This window comes from Palaemon carinicauda, chromosome 37 (assembly GCF_036898095.1).
Source record: "Palaemon carinicauda isolate YSFRI2023 chromosome 37, ASM3689809v2, whole genome shotgun sequence".
Lineage (NCBI taxonomy): Eukaryota > Metazoa > Arthropoda > Malacostraca > Decapoda > Palaemonidae > Palaemon > Palaemon carinicauda.
The window spans coordinates 57,910,808-57,930,523 of record NC_090761.1 but is presented as its reverse complement, the minus strand read 5'-3'; the positions used below and the strand labels follow the sequence as shown (position 1 = coordinate 57,930,523).

The 19,716-nt window shown below is 34.4% G+C and overlaps 4 protein-coding genes across 4 annotated transcripts in view; 3 read left to right on the top strand and 1 right to left on the bottom strand.

The window, feature by feature from the left end:
* Positions 1 to 437: 437 nt before the first annotated feature.
* LOC137629135 (neurotrophin 1-like) lies at positions 438 to 1,948 on the top strand. The gene is made up of 2 exons (XM_068360406.1): positions 438 to 475; positions 967 to 1,948. Exons 1-2 carry the CDS (start codon positions 461 to 463, stop codon positions 1,651 to 1,653), a joined length of 702 nt encoding a protein of 233 aa, XP_068216507.1. The 5' UTR covers positions 438 to 460; the 3' UTR covers positions 1,654 to 1,948.
* A 3,989-nt stretch (positions 1,949 to 5,937) lies between these two features.
* On the top strand, positions 5,938 to 7,411 carry LOC137629134 (neurotrophin 1-like). Its single transcript, XM_068360405.1, has 2 exons — positions 5,938 to 5,974; positions 6,461 to 7,411. The coding sequence occupies exons 1-2, from the start codon at positions 5,960 to 5,962 to the stop codon at positions 7,145 to 7,147; spliced, it is 702 nt and encodes a 233-aa protein (XP_068216506.1). The 5' UTR covers positions 5,938 to 5,959; the 3' UTR covers positions 7,148 to 7,411.
* Positions 7,412 to 13,485: 6,074 nt separating this feature from the next.
* Positions 13,486 to 15,121, top strand: LOC137629133 (neurotrophin 1-like). The gene is made up of 2 exons (XM_068360404.1): positions 13,486 to 13,526; positions 14,122 to 15,121. Exons 1-2 carry the CDS (start codon positions 13,512 to 13,514, stop codon positions 14,800 to 14,802), a joined length of 696 nt encoding a protein of 231 aa, XP_068216505.1. The 5' UTR covers positions 13,486 to 13,511; the 3' UTR covers positions 14,803 to 15,121.
* Positions 15,122 to 18,597: 3,476 nt separating this feature from the next.
* Positions 18,598 to 19,716, bottom strand: part of LOC137629132 (neurotrophin 1-like) — a 1,402-nt gene continuing 283 nt past the window's right edge. The window contains exon 2 of the mRNA XM_068360403.1: positions 18,598 to 19,559. Coding sequence (XP_068216504.1) covers positions 18,870 to 19,559 — 690 coding nt within the window. The 3' untranslated portion in view covers positions 18,598 to 18,869. The remainder of the gene's footprint in view (positions 19,560 to 19,716) is intronic.

Here is a 19,716-nt window from a genome sequence, read left to right as displayed (position 1 = left end):
AAGATAAAAACCCAATCTACTATAGCCAGGATTCGAAACCTCATCTTTTTAGTTCTGATATAAATTAACTGTGATTTATGATTGAATCGATAAGTCACGTTTATTAGTTCATTATTTTACAACCAACTAACGAAAAAAAACCCTTAAAGGATAGCCTAGACTATCATCTTGTGAACGGAAATAAGTATCATTTAAAAGAAAAAACATTAAAATGAATAAGTAACAATAAAATCACTCGAAAGATATACGAATAAAGAACTGGAATCAAGAGCATCTGCCTTAATAACAAACAAACTTTCTCTTTCAAGAGAATGAAGAATCACCTATTCAGAGGACACCTCTGAAATCCCATCCTTGAGGTGACAGGTGGGCGTGGCTACTTCATGAGAGTTCCTATAAAGACAGTCTGCAATTCCTCCATCATCAGTTCGCATTAACTCTCGCATCTCATCGCCTCATTATGGCTCTTGCTTTGGTACGTCCACATGGTATCAAGAAAAGATACATTTTTGATTACGAATGATTTATTTAGTGACATCTCAACTTTTCACTTTTCCTATAGTTTAAGGAAATCTTTCCTTAAAGACCTTCAATCTAGAATTCCTTTAAAAATCCGCACGTTTCTCTTGTATATTATCTGTTGATCAACTACGCGATAAGGATTTTATGATTATCATGGGATTCTTGTAACATTATTAGATATGATTATTTTTTAAATATGTCTCGATCTTATTTTTATAGGAAGTTTCATCTATTAGGGAAATATTTTCAGCAATGATTCCCAACCACAAACCAGAAAAGATAATTCTATAACAATAAAACCACAAAAATAGAACAATGGGGTTTTCAGTTCTGATAAATTACATTTAGAAGGGTAATGTAAGAAAATTAGATCATAAGTCTCAAAGACACTAACATGTTCATGAAAATTCGAATGACTGATATCAAAATTCTTCTTTATTACAGTCGGTTCTTCTGGCGTGTGCCGGAATAGTTTTGGGAGCACGCCCACACCCACACCAACCAGCTTACGGCCACCCACGCCCTGCCTATGGCCATCACCAACCCGCTTACAAGCATTCATACTGTGATCCAAAGGCAACTCCTGCCTGTGCTGTAAACTCCATACTCAACTACTGCTTGGAGGATGCAGAATACCCAGAGTATGAAATCAAGGGAGCTATCACAGCTGACCATATCTTCGCTAAGAAGTACGCTGATGTTGCTGACCAATCTGCAGATGATCTCGTAGATATGGTCACCAAGGCACAAGAGGAGGCTTTCGACTACTCTTACTACACTGGTGCCTCTACTGGCGACTCCCCATATGATGCCACCCACTGGGGAGGTCCAGAAGGATACATCTGCCCCTCTGATGTAGCTTATGCTAGACCAAGACGTGCCCAGAACGTCGAGGGCAAATGGCGTGTGATCGTCAACGATGTCCACTACTATACCCAGACTGCTCGTCTTGAGACCTGCCTGTTCCCAGAGGCCGCTTGCCGCGCCCTTGCCCCTTGCTACAAGAGCCACTGCACCCAGAAGTACGTCTACCATCGCCTCCTCTCCTTCGACCCATGCGATGCCTACAAGGGTCTCTTCATTGACATTTATAAGCTCCCATCAGCTTGTTCTTGCCATGTCCCAGCCTAAGTGTCCTTCCTGAAACTATAACTCAGGGAATTCCCTGAGACATCCTGCCCACGACAGACCTACCGACATCTTTCTTGAACTTAGTGTCTCCAATGCCCAAGCGGAGGAGAAGCCCCGAGATGACTTGAGAACTGCTTTCTTCACGTACCACCATCTAGTCATGCCAGGGACTCCCGGGACGCTCCCCGCTGCTCATCTCTAACTAACATCTGATTTTCCTTTTCCTTTTCTCTTTCACTTAATTATTACCATGTGAGTACTAGATGCGAGAAGTTATTGTACTATTTATTCTAATAAAATATCTTAAACATATTTCCCTTTTGTTTCTTTTTATAGTGTTTTCACTTAAATGGTATTCACGAATGGGCTACAATTATGAGGGAAACAGGTGCTGGAAAACGGAAAGTTTTTCAAATATTTGCCCGTTCTTTTGATAATGATGAAATATCAAAACCTAGATCAGGTCTGGATGAAAAACAGGAAGCTATGTCAGTAAAGGGCCATGGGATGTCCTCATTTAATCTGGAGAAAAGATAATAGAATGGTGTAAAGAGCACTTTGTAAATGAACTAAGGTATCATACCGAATAGCTATTTTAGTGCTTAATTACTGGAAGAAAAACTGGCTATACATACTGTATGTGCAAGACCTCTTTATCTTAAAAAAAGATACTAGCATAAAGAATCTGAGGTATTTCAGGACATACAGAATGCTGAAATTAAAAACGAGGGTTGAGGAGTCAGATTATTCAAGATATCCCACTAAGAGTATTTGTGATTAAAGTACACTGCTTCATCCTTCAGACTTGATTACACAAAGCTTTTGACCAAAAGCTAAGAGATGTATATATAGGATCCAGGGATGAAAAACACAGCAGAGACTCGAACATTGGAAAATAATCATTGCCTTATTAAAAAAAAAAAAAAAACATAAAGGTAAGCAAATGCCGTGTCACTAACTGTATCATAAGGATACACATCTCCATCTTTTTTATGGAGTTGTAGTTATAAAACTAGTTATATGCAGGACAGCCGAGAATCAAAAAGGGTAATGGTAGCTACCTTGAAGATCTTTATTGTATAGATGATATAGTATTGTTAGCTATAGATGTGCCAGATTTGCGTGTATCAGTTAACGGACTGGTGGTCTTCATGTTAATATTGCTAAATCAAGGGATGTGCATTGGGATATCAACGCAATAATGATATGGCCACTTTAGGTAATTTAGCATAGTTCTAAAAAATTAAAGACATCTTGAAAATGAATTTGTTGATAGACTAAATAAGGCAAAGTCGGTTATTGGTTTGTTTATCAAAGCATGGTCATCAAATAGAATTAAATTGCATAATAATTTATATATATATATATTTATATATATATATATATATATATATATATATATATATGTATATATATATATATATATATATATATATATATATATATATATATGTATATATATGTAAATATATATATATATATATATATATATATATATATATATATATATATATATATATATATATATATATATATATATATATATATATATATATATATATATATACGGGTAATGACATCATCAAATAGATCACAAATGTTCATTATATACCCGAAAGGCTGATGACTGAATGGTAGCGTTGTTAGGTAGGTTCCTCGATTAAAGCCTGAAAGTACTGTAAGACTAGATTCCATGTGGATACCTCAAGGTTCCAGAAGTATGGAAATGACAGAACCTACGAAACTACTTGGATAAGAACTAATTATAACTGTGATCGGTTGGTAAGATTTGCCTAAGATAGTATGAGAAAAGAACGGCAATGAGTCTGGTTAGGGTCCCTTGCATCATGCAGCGCTTGAAGTATCAATTGGGTAGCAATTACCAAGCTAGTTTTAATGTTTTAAGAATGCATCAGTGTTGTGGATATCATTTAGAACCACATTAGGAAAAGACCCCTGTGGATCTTTATACATATATATATGTATATATATATATATATATATATATATATATATATATATATATATATATATATATATATATATATATACATATATACATACATATGTATATATATATATATATATATATATATATATATATATATATATATATATATATATATTGGTAGTATTCAATTATGAGAGTCATTGAGTAAAGATATACAGTATAGGTAATTAATCAAGAAATCATTGTTGAAGTAAGGTTGATTTTAAACAAAATCTCTATACTAGAAGACCTCTATACCTTTCAAACAAAATATTTGAAAAGAGCGCAAATACCCTGTTGAAAAAATCAGTGTGACAATACAAATGACTTGAATGCTATAAACATGCATATTTTTAAGAAAAAATAGATTTTCAATTTGAATCATAAAGAACCCTCTCCACAGAAAACTTTGATAATAATAAAATTCTATAGAGCTGCATAGGAGGTTCATCGCCAATACATTTAAGAAATAAATTTGAATCTCACTGTTTTATAAAAGGATTCATCACTAAAGCTACAGACACTTTTTGGGGACATAATACTTAACATATTTAATCACAAAAACCATAAACTATAAAAGTTTATTTATACTAAAACTGATTAAATTTCCTTTCCATTGACATATAATTTCAGTTATGCTATACACTTTTCATATGCGTGAAAAATAAAAGAAAGAGACAATCACTGAGAAATTACTATAAATGAAATACGTCCAAAGCCATTGAAGGAAATAAAAATCCCCGCACATAGAGTATATCCAATGACACTCAAAGGATTAAGTGTCATTAATCTCTATCTTTCATTTTAACGTACTATCTCAGAACTAGGACACTTAAGACTTTCACTTTCACTATCTCTATTTTGACACACTTTCTCGTCACAATCTAGATTACACCTTATTCAAATCTATCTCTAGATTTCATAATCTCTTCAAAAAGCACATTCATTTCCCCTTTTTACTTTCAAATGTCTAATAGTAGTGATGTATGGTAATCACTTGATATCAACATACAACATTTTATCTAGGCTGCATTTCTCTTCCTCGTTCAGTATTTTGTGCTGTCTATCTGGTGCCCTTCATCAAAATGGTATCATACACTTCTCGTTATTTGTAAACTGTTTATTTGTTAGATAATACTTTTATTCTTTATATCACTAATATTTTTTAGGGATAGTAAATATATACACATACAGACACACACACATACATATATATATATATATATATATATATATATATATATATATATATATGTATATATATATATATATATATATATATATATATATATATATATATATATATATATACACTGTAAATCTATTTATTTATCCATACATGTATACACAAATATATATATATATATATATATATATATATATATATATATATATATATATATATATATACACCTATATATCTATCTATCTATCTATCTATCTATCTATATATATATATATATATATATATATATATATATCTATAAATATATATATATATATATATATATATATATATATATATATGTATGTATATATATATCAATATATATATATATATATATATATATATATATATATATATATATATATATATATATATATACAGTATATATATATATATATATATATATATATATATATATATATATATATATATATACATATATATATATATGTATATATGTGTATATATATACACACAAACACACTGTATATATATAAATATATATATGCGATAGCTTAGTCATTAGTTCACTTGTAGTATTTTGAAATTGAAATTAATAATACAAAAAAAATAAAACAGCAGTGAAATTATTATTATTTAAGTTCATCTGACACTAAAAGAATAAGATAAAAACTCAATCTACTATAGCCAGGATTCGATCCTCAGCTTTTTAGTTCAGATATAAATTACCTGTGATTTATGATTGAATGGATATAACACAGTTATTAGTTCATAATTCTATAATTAATTACACCCCCCTTAAAAAAAATGTAAAATAATAGCTTAGACCATCACCTTCCAAAATAAAACAAATAGAATTTAAAAAGAGACAATGAAAATGGATAGCTAACAATAAAAAAAAAACAAAATTTAGAGGAGTAAAGCGCTGGAATCAAGAGCATCTGCCTTAATAACAAACAAACATTCTCTTTCATTAGAATGAAGAATCACCTATTCAGGGGACACCTCTGAAATCCCATCCTTGAGGTGACAGGTGGGCGTGGCTACTGCATGAGAGTTCCTATAAAGACAGTCTGCAATTCCTCCATCATCACTTCGCATTGACTCTCGCATCTCATCGCCTCATTATGGCTCTTGCTTTGGTACGTCCACATGGTATCCAGAGAAGATACATTTTCAATTACAAATGATTTATTTAGTGACATCTCTACTTTTCACTTTTCCTATAGTTTGAGGAAATCTTTCCTTAAAGACCTTGAATCTATATATCTTTAAAAATCTTGTTTGTCATGTATATTATCTGTTGATCAAGTATACGATAAGGATTTTATGATCATCACAGGATTCTTGTACAATTAATAGATATCTTTATTTTTCAAATATGTCTTGGCCTTGTTTTATGGGAAGTTTCATTTATTAGGGAAATATTTTCAGCAATGATTCCCAACCATAAACCAGAGAAGATAATTCTATAACAATAAAAACACAAAACTAGAACAATGGGCTTTTCAGTTCTGATAAATTACATTAAGAAGGACAATACAGGAAAATTAGATCATGAGTCTCACAGAAACCAACCTCTTCCAGAATATTCGAATGTCTAATATCAAAATTCTTCTTTATTGCAGTCGGTTCTTCTGGCGTGTGCCGGAATAGTTTTGGGAGCACGCCCACACCCACACCAACCAGCTTACGGCCACCCACGCCCTGCCTATGGCCATCAACAACCCGCTTACAAGCACTCATACTGTGATCCAAAAGCAACTCCCGCCTGTGCTGTAAACTCCACACTCAACTACTGTTTGGAGGATGCAGAATACCCTGAGTATGAAATCAAGGGAGCTATCACAGCTGACCACATCTTCGCCAAGAAGTACGCTGATGTTGCTGACCAATCTGCTGACGATCTCGTAGATATGGTCACCAAGGCACAAGAGGAAGCTTTCGACTACTCTTACTACACTGGTGCCTCTACTGGCGACTCCCCATATGATGCCACCCACTGGGGAGGTCCAGAAGGATACATCTGTCCCTCCGATGTAGCTTATGCTAGGCCAAGACGTGCCCAGAACGTTGAGGGCAAATGGCGTGTGATCGTCAACGATGTCCACTACTACACCCAGACTGCTCGTCTTGAGACCTGCCTGTTCCCAGAGGCCGCTTGCCGCGCCCTTGCCCCTTGCTACAAGAGCCACTGCACCCAGAAGTACGTCTACCACCGCCTCCTCTCCTTCGACCCATGTGATGCCTACAAGGGTCTCTTCATCGACATCTACAAGCTCCCATCAGCTTGTTCTTGCCATGTTCCAGCCTAAGTGTCCTTTCTGAAGCTATTACTCAGGGAATTCCCTGAGCCATTCTGCCCACGACAGACCTACCGACATCTTTCTTGAACTTTGTGTCTCCAATGCCCAAGCGGAGGAGAAGCCCCGAGATGACTTGAGAACTGCTTTCTTCACGTACCACCATCTAGTCATGCCAGGGACTCCCGGGACGCTCCCCGCTGCTCATCTCTAACTAATATCTGATTTTCCTTTTTCTTTTCTCTTTCACTTGATTATTACCATGTGAGTACTAGATGCGAGAAGTTATTGTACTATTTATTCTAATAAAATATCATAAGAAATATCTCAAATGGTTTTTATGGCATTTATGTTTAATTGTTACATCATAAGAATGGAACATGCACTAGAAAAGAAATAATTAGAGATCGTAGGATTTGATAAGCGAAATAAATGATATGATGATGTGGGACCGTGATGGTAGCTTGATTATATCACAAAAGAAGAGAATATGCTGAGGAGAGGATGTGTGAAATCAATAGGAATAAGAAATAATTGTGAGAGAAATAGATTTCCATCTCACCACCTGAGGAAGAAGTAACCCCAGATTTTGTCTGAAATTTGTAAAGAATATTAGGCATATAAGGTTTTTGAATTAGGCAGGGCATAAATTCAATACACAATAATCTGTTATTAAAGACATCACTAAAACATGTCTTTATTAAGCTCATATTTGCCAATATTCTCAGTCTTTCTTTCTTTGTATATACTGTATATATATATATATATATATATATATATATATATATATATATATATGTGTGTGTGCATATATATATGTATGTATATATATATATATATATATATATATATATATATATATATATATATACATATATATATATATATATATATATATGCATATGTAGATATATCCAAGTGTTCTAACATAGGATTTACCTATTCCTTGTCTTTGAAAGGCTTTCATTACTGCTTTAGTTTTGACACTATCAAAAGCTTTCTCGTGATCTATATATGCCATACATAGTCAAACAATATTGATTTTTCTATTAGCTGGTCAATTATAAGGATATGATCAGTTGTTGAATACAGGAAGTACAGCAATACTAAAACGATATAAAGGTAGTGAGAAAATCCCAGGTGAGAAAGGAGTTAGACAGGGAGAGCCCATCTCTCCTAACTTATTCACAACATGAATAGAAGAAGCATTTAAGAATTTAGATTGAGAAAATATACGAATTAATTTCCACTGAGAATACTTTAACAACTTAAGATTTGTAGATGATATACTCGTAGTTATGTTTAGTGAAGCATTGGAGGAATGGCAAAACATGAAAGAAGATTTGAATTGAGAAAACAGAAATGTAACACGGAAAATTAATTTGAACAAAACTAAGAAAATGTTCACTGAAAAGGCAGACACAAGAAATAAGTGTTATGAACGAAGTTGTAGAGATTGCTAATGAATATGCGTATTTAGGACAGGCAGTGAGTATTTCCCCAGGACATGAGAACAAAATTAAAACAAGGATAAGAATAGGATAGAGAGCTTTTGGCAAGCAAAATGAGATTATAAAAAGTAGAATGACCCTTTTTCTAAAATAAAAGTCTTCGGTCAGATGGTCCTACCAGTATTAAATTTTACATCAGAAACTTAGAGCTTTACTAAAGCTTTAGAACATAAGCTAGTTACAACTCAAAGAGCTATGGAAAGACAAATGATGGGAATAACGCTATGAGACAGAAAAAGAGCAACATGGATACGAGGGAAAACTAAAATAGAGGATATTTTACCAATATATAGGAAAAAAATTGACATGGGCAGGACATATAATGAGAATGACAGATAATAGATAGAAATTAAGAATAACAGAATGGGTTGCCTACTCCCTAGAGACAGGAAAAGGAGGGAAAGGAAGAGAAGACGATGAGTAAACGAGCTAAGAAAATTTGCAGGTATAAACTGGCATTGAAAGACCATAGAAAGACGAGAGTGAGAACATGTCTGAGCCCTTTGTCCGCTAGTGGACTAGTAATGGCGGATAATGATGATATAGCATAGAAAAACCATAAACAGACGGGAGTCGGGAATATGTCTGAGGACTTTGTCCTGCAGTGGACTAGTGACGGCTAATAATGAAAATTATGTATTTTATATATATATATATATATATATATATATATATATATATATATATGTATATATACATATATATATATATATATATATATATTTATATATATGTATATAAGTATGTATATATATGAATATATATATATATATATATATATATATATATATATATATGTATATATAATTTTTGATATCAATAATATGTAAATTACTTTAGGAGTGCAGTCAATTAATATATTATACTATTTGACAGCACTCCTCTAAAAGTAATTTGCATACCATTGATATCAAGAAAATATATGCTCTAACTTATCAAAGATAGACTAAACATAAACAATCCATCATTTTAAGACCATAATTTGTAGATCTTCATTAAGGGAATTCTAATAATCATTAACGCTCAATAACTCACTATACAGTCAAATGTCACGCCTATTAAACAAAAAATGAAAGCGAGAAAGGAGAAGCTACCAGCAGAAGTGACTAATTCGACATAAGGAAGAGTAAAACTGACACCAAAGCCACACTTTCAACCACAAGTCTCGGTATATTTTCCACCATTTGGCGTTGCTTTTAAAGAAGGGCATACCACCAATTCAGGTACATTGCTGTAATAATTAGGTTATTATGGGACACATTGCTTTTAATTGGCATAATATCTCCCATGAAGAATTATTTGATTTCGAAATGGTTTATTATTATTATTATTATTATTATTATTATTATTATTATTATTATTATTATTATTATTATTATCATTATTATTGTTGTTGTTGTTGTTGTTGCTGCTGTTGTTGTGGTTGTGGTTGTCGCTATTATTATCATTATTATTGAGGAGAAAATTATCCTTGCTTCAGTACCATTAACTTCCAAGGACATTCCTTTCATAATCCTGAAAATCTCTTTCTTCAGTAAAGTTTTCTGACGGTATCTCTGAGTATCTCCTCAATCCAGGGGGTGATAAAGATATAATATCATGAAATTCAGTCTTTCTATACTGTTTAGAACATCGTACAGGTCCTCAAACTAGAAAGGTTTGTCCAGGTATTTCTGAAAGCAGTGATCAGGGTCTGCTTCGTAGAGTTTATTTGAGTAGTTCCTTCGTTACTTCCGAGCAAAAAGGGCCTTGCTAAAATTCAAGCTTGGGGAAGATCAAAATCTGGTATCTTTCAAGCCTCATCTATATATATATGATAGACTCGGTTAATGTGGTAAGACTTGTTGAATTAGTAAAACTTTAAGAGTTCAAACTTGCAGTAAATGTTTTTATGTTGAACAGGCTTACATAAGTCCTTTTATAGTTTGTATATCAAATATCTGTTTTAATGTTTGTTAATGTTTTCATAAGATTTTATTTCAATTTCTCATTACTTCTTATATCTTTTATTTATTTCCTTATTTACTTTCTTCACTGTGATATTTTACCCTGTTGGAGCGTTTGGGCTTATAGCATCTTGCTTTTCCAACTAGGTTTGAAGCTTAGCCAGTAATAATAATAATAATGATAATAATAATAATAATAATAATAATAATAATAATAATTGACTGGGAGTGCTGCATGGGTAGCTCAGTGGCTAAACCAAGCTAGAAACCACTAGTTACAGAGAAACTGTAATTTCTCTGGTGCTGTTGCAATAATCTCTCAAGCGTTGACGTCGCTGGTAGACTGCTGTTTTACCTGAGCAGATTCCTCCTGAATGGCAGAAGCGATCACTGAACCGGCCAATGTTTCAGAGTTCTGTTTTTCATCTGCCATTGTTTAGATTTAGTTGTTTATTATTGCCGAAGGGATTTCACGACTTCAAAAAGCCGGGAGGAGAAACGTTTACTTCATAGTGTTATTATTCATATTGAAATGTAAATCAAGCTTCAGTAGAGAAGTGAAAATATATTCTTCCTTGACTTGAAGTTAAAAATAGAAATAACAACTCTGATGTCGATGAATCTTTTTTATACAGAATGCTAAGACTGATTAAAAGACAACCACTGCAAGGCTGAAGGGTTGTGTGGACGAGTCCTTCAAGACAAGATACATGTGATGATCTCGTTGACAGAAGGAGGAACACGATGATGAACGGGAACATATAGTGTCAATAGTGAATTCGGTATTTTGTGGAGCTGGTAAGTAGGACCACTGCACTGGCTGATCATAAGGCAGAGAGGATAGCTAGACGTATTTATCTTCACTTTTCGATGGAGGTATCATAGCAAAAAGCCGTCGGTGTTAGAAGGGAAATTAACAGCTATGATGCCTTCAGTAATCGTTTAATGATAAGATTCATCTCTTCTTTGATGACTTGGGAAGGGTTAAATTATATGGGAGAAGATTAAGCTTACTGTCACGTAGTTATACAGTATACGCACACACACACACACACACACACACATATATATATATATATATATATATATATATATATATATACTGTATATATATATGTATATATATATATATACATATATATATATATATACTGTATATATATATATATATATATATATATATATATATGTATATATATATATATATATATATATATATATATATATATATATATAGTTTATACACACAAATATATATGTAAATATACGTATATATATATACATACTGTATACACACACATATATATATATATATATATATATATACTGTATATATATATATATATATATATATATACATATATATATATATATTTATATATATATACAGTATATATATATATATATATATATATATATATATATACTGTATATATATATAATTTATATATATATATACTGTATATACTGTATATATATATATATATATATATATATATATATATATAGTGTATACACACATGTATATATATGTATATATATATATATATATATATATATGTGTAAATATATATGTGAATTATTTATTAATATATATATATATATATATATATATTTATATATATATATATATATATATATATATACATACATATTCATATATATTTGTGTATGCATATTCTATATATATGTATATATATGTATACATATATATATATATATATATTTATATATATACATATATATATATATATATATATATATATATATATAAATATATATATATATATATATATATATATATATATATATATATATGCTGTGTTTTTTATTTTATATAATACACAAGTGCAATCAGACAAGTGTGCAAGCGCGTGAGTTGAACAACACATAGCTCACGTTTGATATATCTGAGTTCCATTAAATATACTTGGAGTGCATTCAAAGGACCTTGGCTATATCCATGATTAATCCTGGATATATCTAAGGTTCACAGCCCACCAGCACATCCAGCTATACGCTAGATGGATACTAACAACTGCTGATGTCAGGGAAAAAAATAAATAAAAAACTGTCTGATGATATCCACTTAACCCCTTCAAAATTCAGAAGAGTGTAATCTCTTATTCCAAAATATTCACAACGGGAAAAAAAGGTATTAGAAATAAATATAAAGTCATACGTATCTATATATACATACACATGTAATATAAATATAGGTGTGTTTGTATGTGTGTGTGATATACTGTATAGCATTATAGTTAATGTACACGGAATGCGTTTCAAGTTTTCCGTTGTGGTTATCTAATAAATATAAGAATAATAAACTTAGATCAATTTGAATAAAATGGAGAGAGAGAGAGAGAGAGTGAGAGAGAGAGAGAGAGAGGAGAGAGAGAGAGAGAGAGAGAGAGAGAGAGAGAGAGAGAGAGAGAGAGAGAGAGAGAGAGAGAGAGAGGCCAAAATAATGATGAAGGTTGCACATACACAGATGAGCAGATAGATATTTGAGAGTTGAAGATGACCTAACAACAATACTTCGATTAGAGAGAGAGAGAGAGAGAGAGAGAGAGAGAGAGAGAGAGAGAGAGAGAGAGAGAAGCCAAAATAATGATGAAGGTTGCACATACATAAATGAGCAGATAGATATTTGAGAGTTGAAGAAGATAACCTTACAACAATACTTCGATGAGAGAGAGAGAGAGAGAGAGAGAGAGAGAGAGAGAGAGAGAGAGAGAGAGAGAGAGAGAGAGAGAGAGTTGCATCACATTCCCTTTCATTCTGAAGTGGCAAGACGCTTTCATAACTCCGCCCACTAACAGAAGGTCCTTAGTTCCCTGCCCGGCCTTCGTCGGATAGTATATAAGAAGAAAATGGCGCTTGCTTCTGCAGTACAGCTCTCGCAACTACAGCATCATCATGGCTCTACCTTTGGTGAGTGGTGGTGCCTCAGGTTATTATTATTATTATTGTTGTCATTATCATTACTAGCTAAGCTACAATTAGTTGAAAAAGTAGGGTGCTATAAGCCCAAGGCCTCCAACAGAGAAAGATAGCCCAGTAAGGAAAGGAAATAGGGAAATAAATAAACTATAAGAGATGTAATGAACAATTGAAATGAAATATTTAAAAGAGTAAAATCATCACAATAGATCTTATATATAAAAACTATAAAAACTTAGAAAAACAAGAGGAAGAGAAAGCAGATTCTAACCCATGACATAGGAAGACAATGATACGGAGGTTATGGCACTACCCAAGACTAGAGAACAATGGTTTGATTTTGGAGTGTCCTTCTCCTAGAAGAGCTGCTTACCATAGCTAAAGAGTCTCTTCTATTCTTACCCTTTTCAATCATTTATTACTTGAGCAGCTTACAATTAATTTAACCAGATATCTTAGATATTTTACATGGGGTTAATGTCTATGGTATACAAAACTATCTATTATTCATCGGTTAGAATTTACTCTTCTGATAATTTTTATCAATTTATTAAGTTTATATCTTAATGAAATTACTTCCTTTCAGTCGGTACTTCTAGCGTGTGTCGGAGTGGTTCTGGGTTCCCACCCACACCCACCAGCCTACGGCCACCCACGCCCTGCCTATGGACATCACCAACCTTCCTACAAGCACTCATATTGTGACCCTACAGCCACACCTACATGTGCTGCTAACTCTACCCTCAACTACTGCTTGGAGGATGCAGAATACCCAGAATACGAAATCAAAGGTGCCATCACAGCTGACCACATCTTCGCTAAGAAGTACGCTGATGTTGCTGACCAATCTGCTGACGATCTCGTGGATATGGTTACCAAGGCCCAAGAGGAGGCTTTCGACTACTCTTACTACACTGGTGCCTCTACTGGTGACTCCCCATACGATGCCACCCATTGGGGAGGTCCAGAAGGATACATCTGCCCCTCTGATGTAGCTTATGCCAGACCAAGACGTGCCCAGAACGTCGAGGGCAAATGGCGTGTGATCGTCAACGATGTCCACTACTACACCCAAACTGCTCGTCTTGAGACCTGCCTGTTCCCAGAGGCCGCTTGCCGCGCCCTTGCCCCTTGCTACAAGAGCCACTGCACCCAGAAGTATGTCTACCACCGCCTCCTCTCCTTCGACCCATGCGATGCCTACAAGGGTCTCTTCATTGACATCTACAAGCTCCCATCAGCTTGTTCTTGCCATGTCCCAGCTTAAGTCTTCCACGTAAATAAACTTAACAAGTATCAGAACAAAACCCAGAAACTCCGAACCCATGACAGATTTACCGACGCCACCCTTTATGCTGTTAAATATCTCCAAAGCCTAGACGGAGGAGAAGCCCCGAGATGACTTGAGAACTGCTTTCTTCACGTACCACCATCTAGTCATGCCAGGGACTCCCGGGACGCTCCCCGCTGCTCGCCTTTTCTTACTTTCCTTCACTTTATTTTATTCATATTCTATTTAAAACCATGTGTGCTAGATGCGAGAAGTTATTGTACTAATATATTTTTTAATAAACTAAATTCTTTAAGTTATATTGTGATTTTCCTCTTTGTTGTATAGTTTCTGATTTGGTAGGCTTATTATTTGGTTTGATTAAAAAATCAAAAATGCTTTTCTGATATAAAGTCTATTCTGAGATTCAAATTTGTAAGCGTATTTAACATAATAGTATTCAAACAAATTGCTTTCAAATCAATTTGCGAATAACAAGTAAAAGTCAATTTATTAAATGAATTCCTTGAATACTGGGCCCTGTTATTTTGTTATTATGATGAAAAAATAGTCTTCTGGTAAATTCTAATAAAACATCACAGACCAAAGATAAAAAAAGATGGCCCATTCATTCGAAAAATAATTTCACCAATGATTATCTCTCCAATCAGCAGACTTAACAAGAGATTGGACTGCTCAATTGAGATACCCAATTGGAAACGTTTCTGAATCGCATTCCGTGGGTCACGGGTTCGAACACACCTCAGGTTCTAGACTTTTCAGTAATATCCTTAACATCACTCCTGCAAGATAGGGAAAGGCGTTTTGAGAAAGCTACAAAGTTTACCGGACAAGTCATCAGCACCCCTCTCCGCCACTGGCTTGTATGGAAAACGGTCATAGGTGCTGATCATATACAGTATATACAAACACATATATATGTGTGTGCATAAATATATACGGTATATATATATATGTATATGTATATATATATATATATATATATATATATATATATATATATATATATATATATATATATATATAAAATTTCTGTATGTATGTGGTCAGTCTCGGGGCTATTGTTTTGTTCATCGCCACTGCTGCTCCTGAAACACATTTACTTCTTAATCCTTTAAAAGCTAATAAAAAGAAACAGAAAATGGTGTCGGCACCTAGACCTTAAATGTGCCCTAAGACAGTCTATGGCTTTTGGGTATTTATTACTATATATTCGTTCATACCTGCGAGGATTTCAGCATCATAACAACATGATAATGAGCATCATTACTGAGTGGTACAGTTCTCTACTTAAGTTTGCAATGTTTGTGGTTTGCTGAATGTTGCGCCTGAGCAATAGAAGTCTCTGTGTTACCACGCAAACTACCACCTACCAGTTTATCCTATATTAAATGAATCCCATGGTCTACTGGAGTCTACATAAGAAAAGATTGCCAGCAATCTCCTTCCTGGAGACTGGCTAAAATTCAAGAAGGGGTAGATATCGGAGCACTTCCTTTCCGTTCCGTCATTCACCTCCTCTGAACAACACTTTCTTGGCTTCTCTCTCCCCCGACCTTTACCAAATGAGAGAGGATTAAAGGAATGAAGGTCATTATATGAAGATCATTCTTAAGCAGTAGGGGCTGGAGAGAGGCCATTGTCATAATGGTAGATGTCTTAGGGATGACCAAATACTGTACATGTATGATCAAAGCAGATACCTCTCTCTACTCGAGCTACGATCAGGTAATTATTGATAGGTGCACAGGTGACATATAATCCTAAAGCACTAACTCCCCCATCATCACCTTTCCGAGAAATCCTCGTTCTTTAACTCAAAGGGGCACTATGGTCTTGATTTTATCCATTATATCCATCAACCTGTAAGCAGAGCTTTAATTGAGAACCACAGATACGATTGGTAAAGATTTCCACCAGGCCACTACAATGCTATATTACACGTTCTTGGGTCATTAACCTATTGCAATAAATTCTTTCTATTCGACTGAACTGCCTCAAAATACTTTGATCCGACGCTTTACCTACACTAACTTTTTCTTCACCTCTGTATATTCATGAATTCCTCACTTTCTCAAGTCTTCTTACACTACATATACTATCTGATACACCTTCTCAAAAGCTCCTTCTACTCTCTTTCATTCGTGTATATATAACATTTATACCTCACTCATTCAGAGTTATATATATATATATATATATATATATATATATATATATACATACACACACATATATATATATATATATATATATATATATATATATATATATATATATATATATATATATATATATAAGCTAAAACCACATTAAAAGCATCTATGATTACCGAACATGTTTGAGATCCCACTCGTTGAAAAAGTAGGAAGTAAAAGAGAGACAAATGATGGTTAACATGATACAATCATATACCTATGAAGAGTATAATTCAGTTTCATCACTGATAGAAAAGAAGTGGAGGGGTGCAGTGAGAGCATATCCTTAAAAGATAATTTATAGACAGGATAATGCTATAGGGAACCACATTAACTTTATGTAATGATATAGTCATATGTGATATTTGAAGGTAATTAAAAATGAAGAATGATATAACATGTACGGTCTAAGTCAGAATGAAGTCAGAATAGCTATACTCAAAGCAGCAAAAAAAGACTGATATGGGAGGGCGCCTAGTTTTGAACGGACTCCCTGACTATTACCGCGTGCCTTCTTTCTCCAATCCTACTCCACCTCCTTACCCTCTGTCTGCCTTTTTTTTTCTCGCTTTGTTTCTATATAAATTGGTGTATTTTCGAAATTGTACCAGGAATTATTCAAAACTTTGCTCAACACCTCCATTGAGGTAAAATTCTAGGTTTCCCCTCATCCTAACCATGGCATGGCATATGAGTGAGGACCCTCATAAGCACATATGCCAGAGGTCACAGCTACACAGACCCACACAGTGACAACATACCCTTTTAATGAATTAACGAACGGGAAGGTATCCCACCAAGCAACATCTTGAAGAAATTCGTAATGATAAATGAAATGGAATTGGGATAATGTTAGTTATAAAAACAGTAATATGAATATATGAACAATCAAATGTTAGAAAGGATAAGCAGAGAGAATTGGTGATAAATCAGAGAAGAAGAATAGGAGAGAGAATGAGACTGAGGAGGAGGGGTTGGATAGCCAGCCGATCATCGGCAGAGATGTTCACCACCAGGGGAATCCGTTTCGAACTATGTGGCTTCCCCTCTCAGTCATTTTTCACTGCGTTGAGTATAGTGCTGATAGTGCCTTAAGCTTTAGAGATACGAAGGGCAATTATGTAAGATATACCCATTTCTAAGACAGAATATCAAAGCATGAGTAAATCTTAATGTGATTCATGGCCATTTATCCAATAATAAAATAAAAAACTATTGATTTAAAAAAAAAGATCTACCAAATAATAACTGGTTTAGGAGGTGAATATGGGTAAAGGGCACAATTATACTGGTAATTTAAAAGTGGAAACACTGCAAGAGGACTTTCAGTTGTGGATCTTTCAAGAAAAATATTGTGAAATATTCATACTTTTAAGATAAAATATATGATTGAAAGTTTTCCAAATTATGCCAGGTCTTTTAAGCTCTAAGATGTGAACCTCATATTTTTCTATACCTTATCAATATCCTTGTTAAATCTGGCAATCTATACATATTCAAATAATCTAAGACTGAGGGGTTATCTATCTAAATGTTTCAAACATCTTCTGATATTTTTGTTTATTGAAAAAGAAATAAATAGTACAATAACTTCTCGCATGCTATATTCACTTGGTTCTAAGAGAATGATATATGAATAGGAAAAAAGAGGATAGACAAGCAGTGGGGAGCGTCCCGGGAGTCCCTGGCATGACTAGATGGTGGTACGTGAAGAAAGCAGTTCTCAAGTCATCTCGGGGCTTCTCCTCCGTCTAGGCTTTGGAGATATTGGGGGTCAAAAAGAGGGGTTGTCGGTAGGTCTGCCGTGAGCACAAAGTCTCAGTGGGGTTTCCTCTGAAGAGATGATTAAGCTGGGACATGGCAAGAACAAGCTGATGGGAGCTTGTAGATGTCAATGAAGAGACCCTTGTAGGCATCGCATGGGTCGAAGGAAAGGAGGCGGTGGTAGACGTACTTCTGGGTGCAGTGGCTCTTGTAGCAAGGGGCAAGGGCGCGGCAAGCGGCCTCTGGGAACAGGCAGGTCTCAAGACGAGCAGTCTGAGTATAGTAGTGGACATCATTGACGATCACACGCCATTTGCCCTCGACGTTCTGGGCACGTCTTGGTCTGGCATAAGCCACGTCAGAGGGGCAGATGTATCCTTCAGGGCCTCCCCAGTGGGTGGCATCGTATGGGGAGGATCCAGTAGAGGCACCAGTGTAGTAGGAGTAATCGAAGGCTTCTTCCTGAGCCTTTGTCACTAAATCGACCAGATCATCAGCTGACTGGTCAGCGACATCAGCGTACTTCTTGGCAAAGATGTGATCAGCTGTGATGGCACCTTTGATTTCGTACTCTGGGTACTCAGGATCTTCGAGGCAGTAGTTAAGAGTAGAACCGGCAGCGCAAGTAGGAGCGGCAGTAGGATCACAGTAGGAGGGTTTGTAGGCAGGCTGGTGTCCATAGGCAGGCTGGTGTCCATAGGCGGGACGGTGGTGGCTGTGAGGGCGAGGGTGATCTCCCAAAGCTACTCCAGCACACGCCAGAAATACCGACTGAAAAGGAGGGATATTCAAGAATTTTATTTTGTTTTAATTCCTTCCCCCCCCCCTCCTCATGCTAGCCAAAATATATAAGCTATGGTGACAGAATTATGACTAAGAATTTTTTCCATTAGGTAGTGGTAGATGATAGAAAATTATATTCCACCAA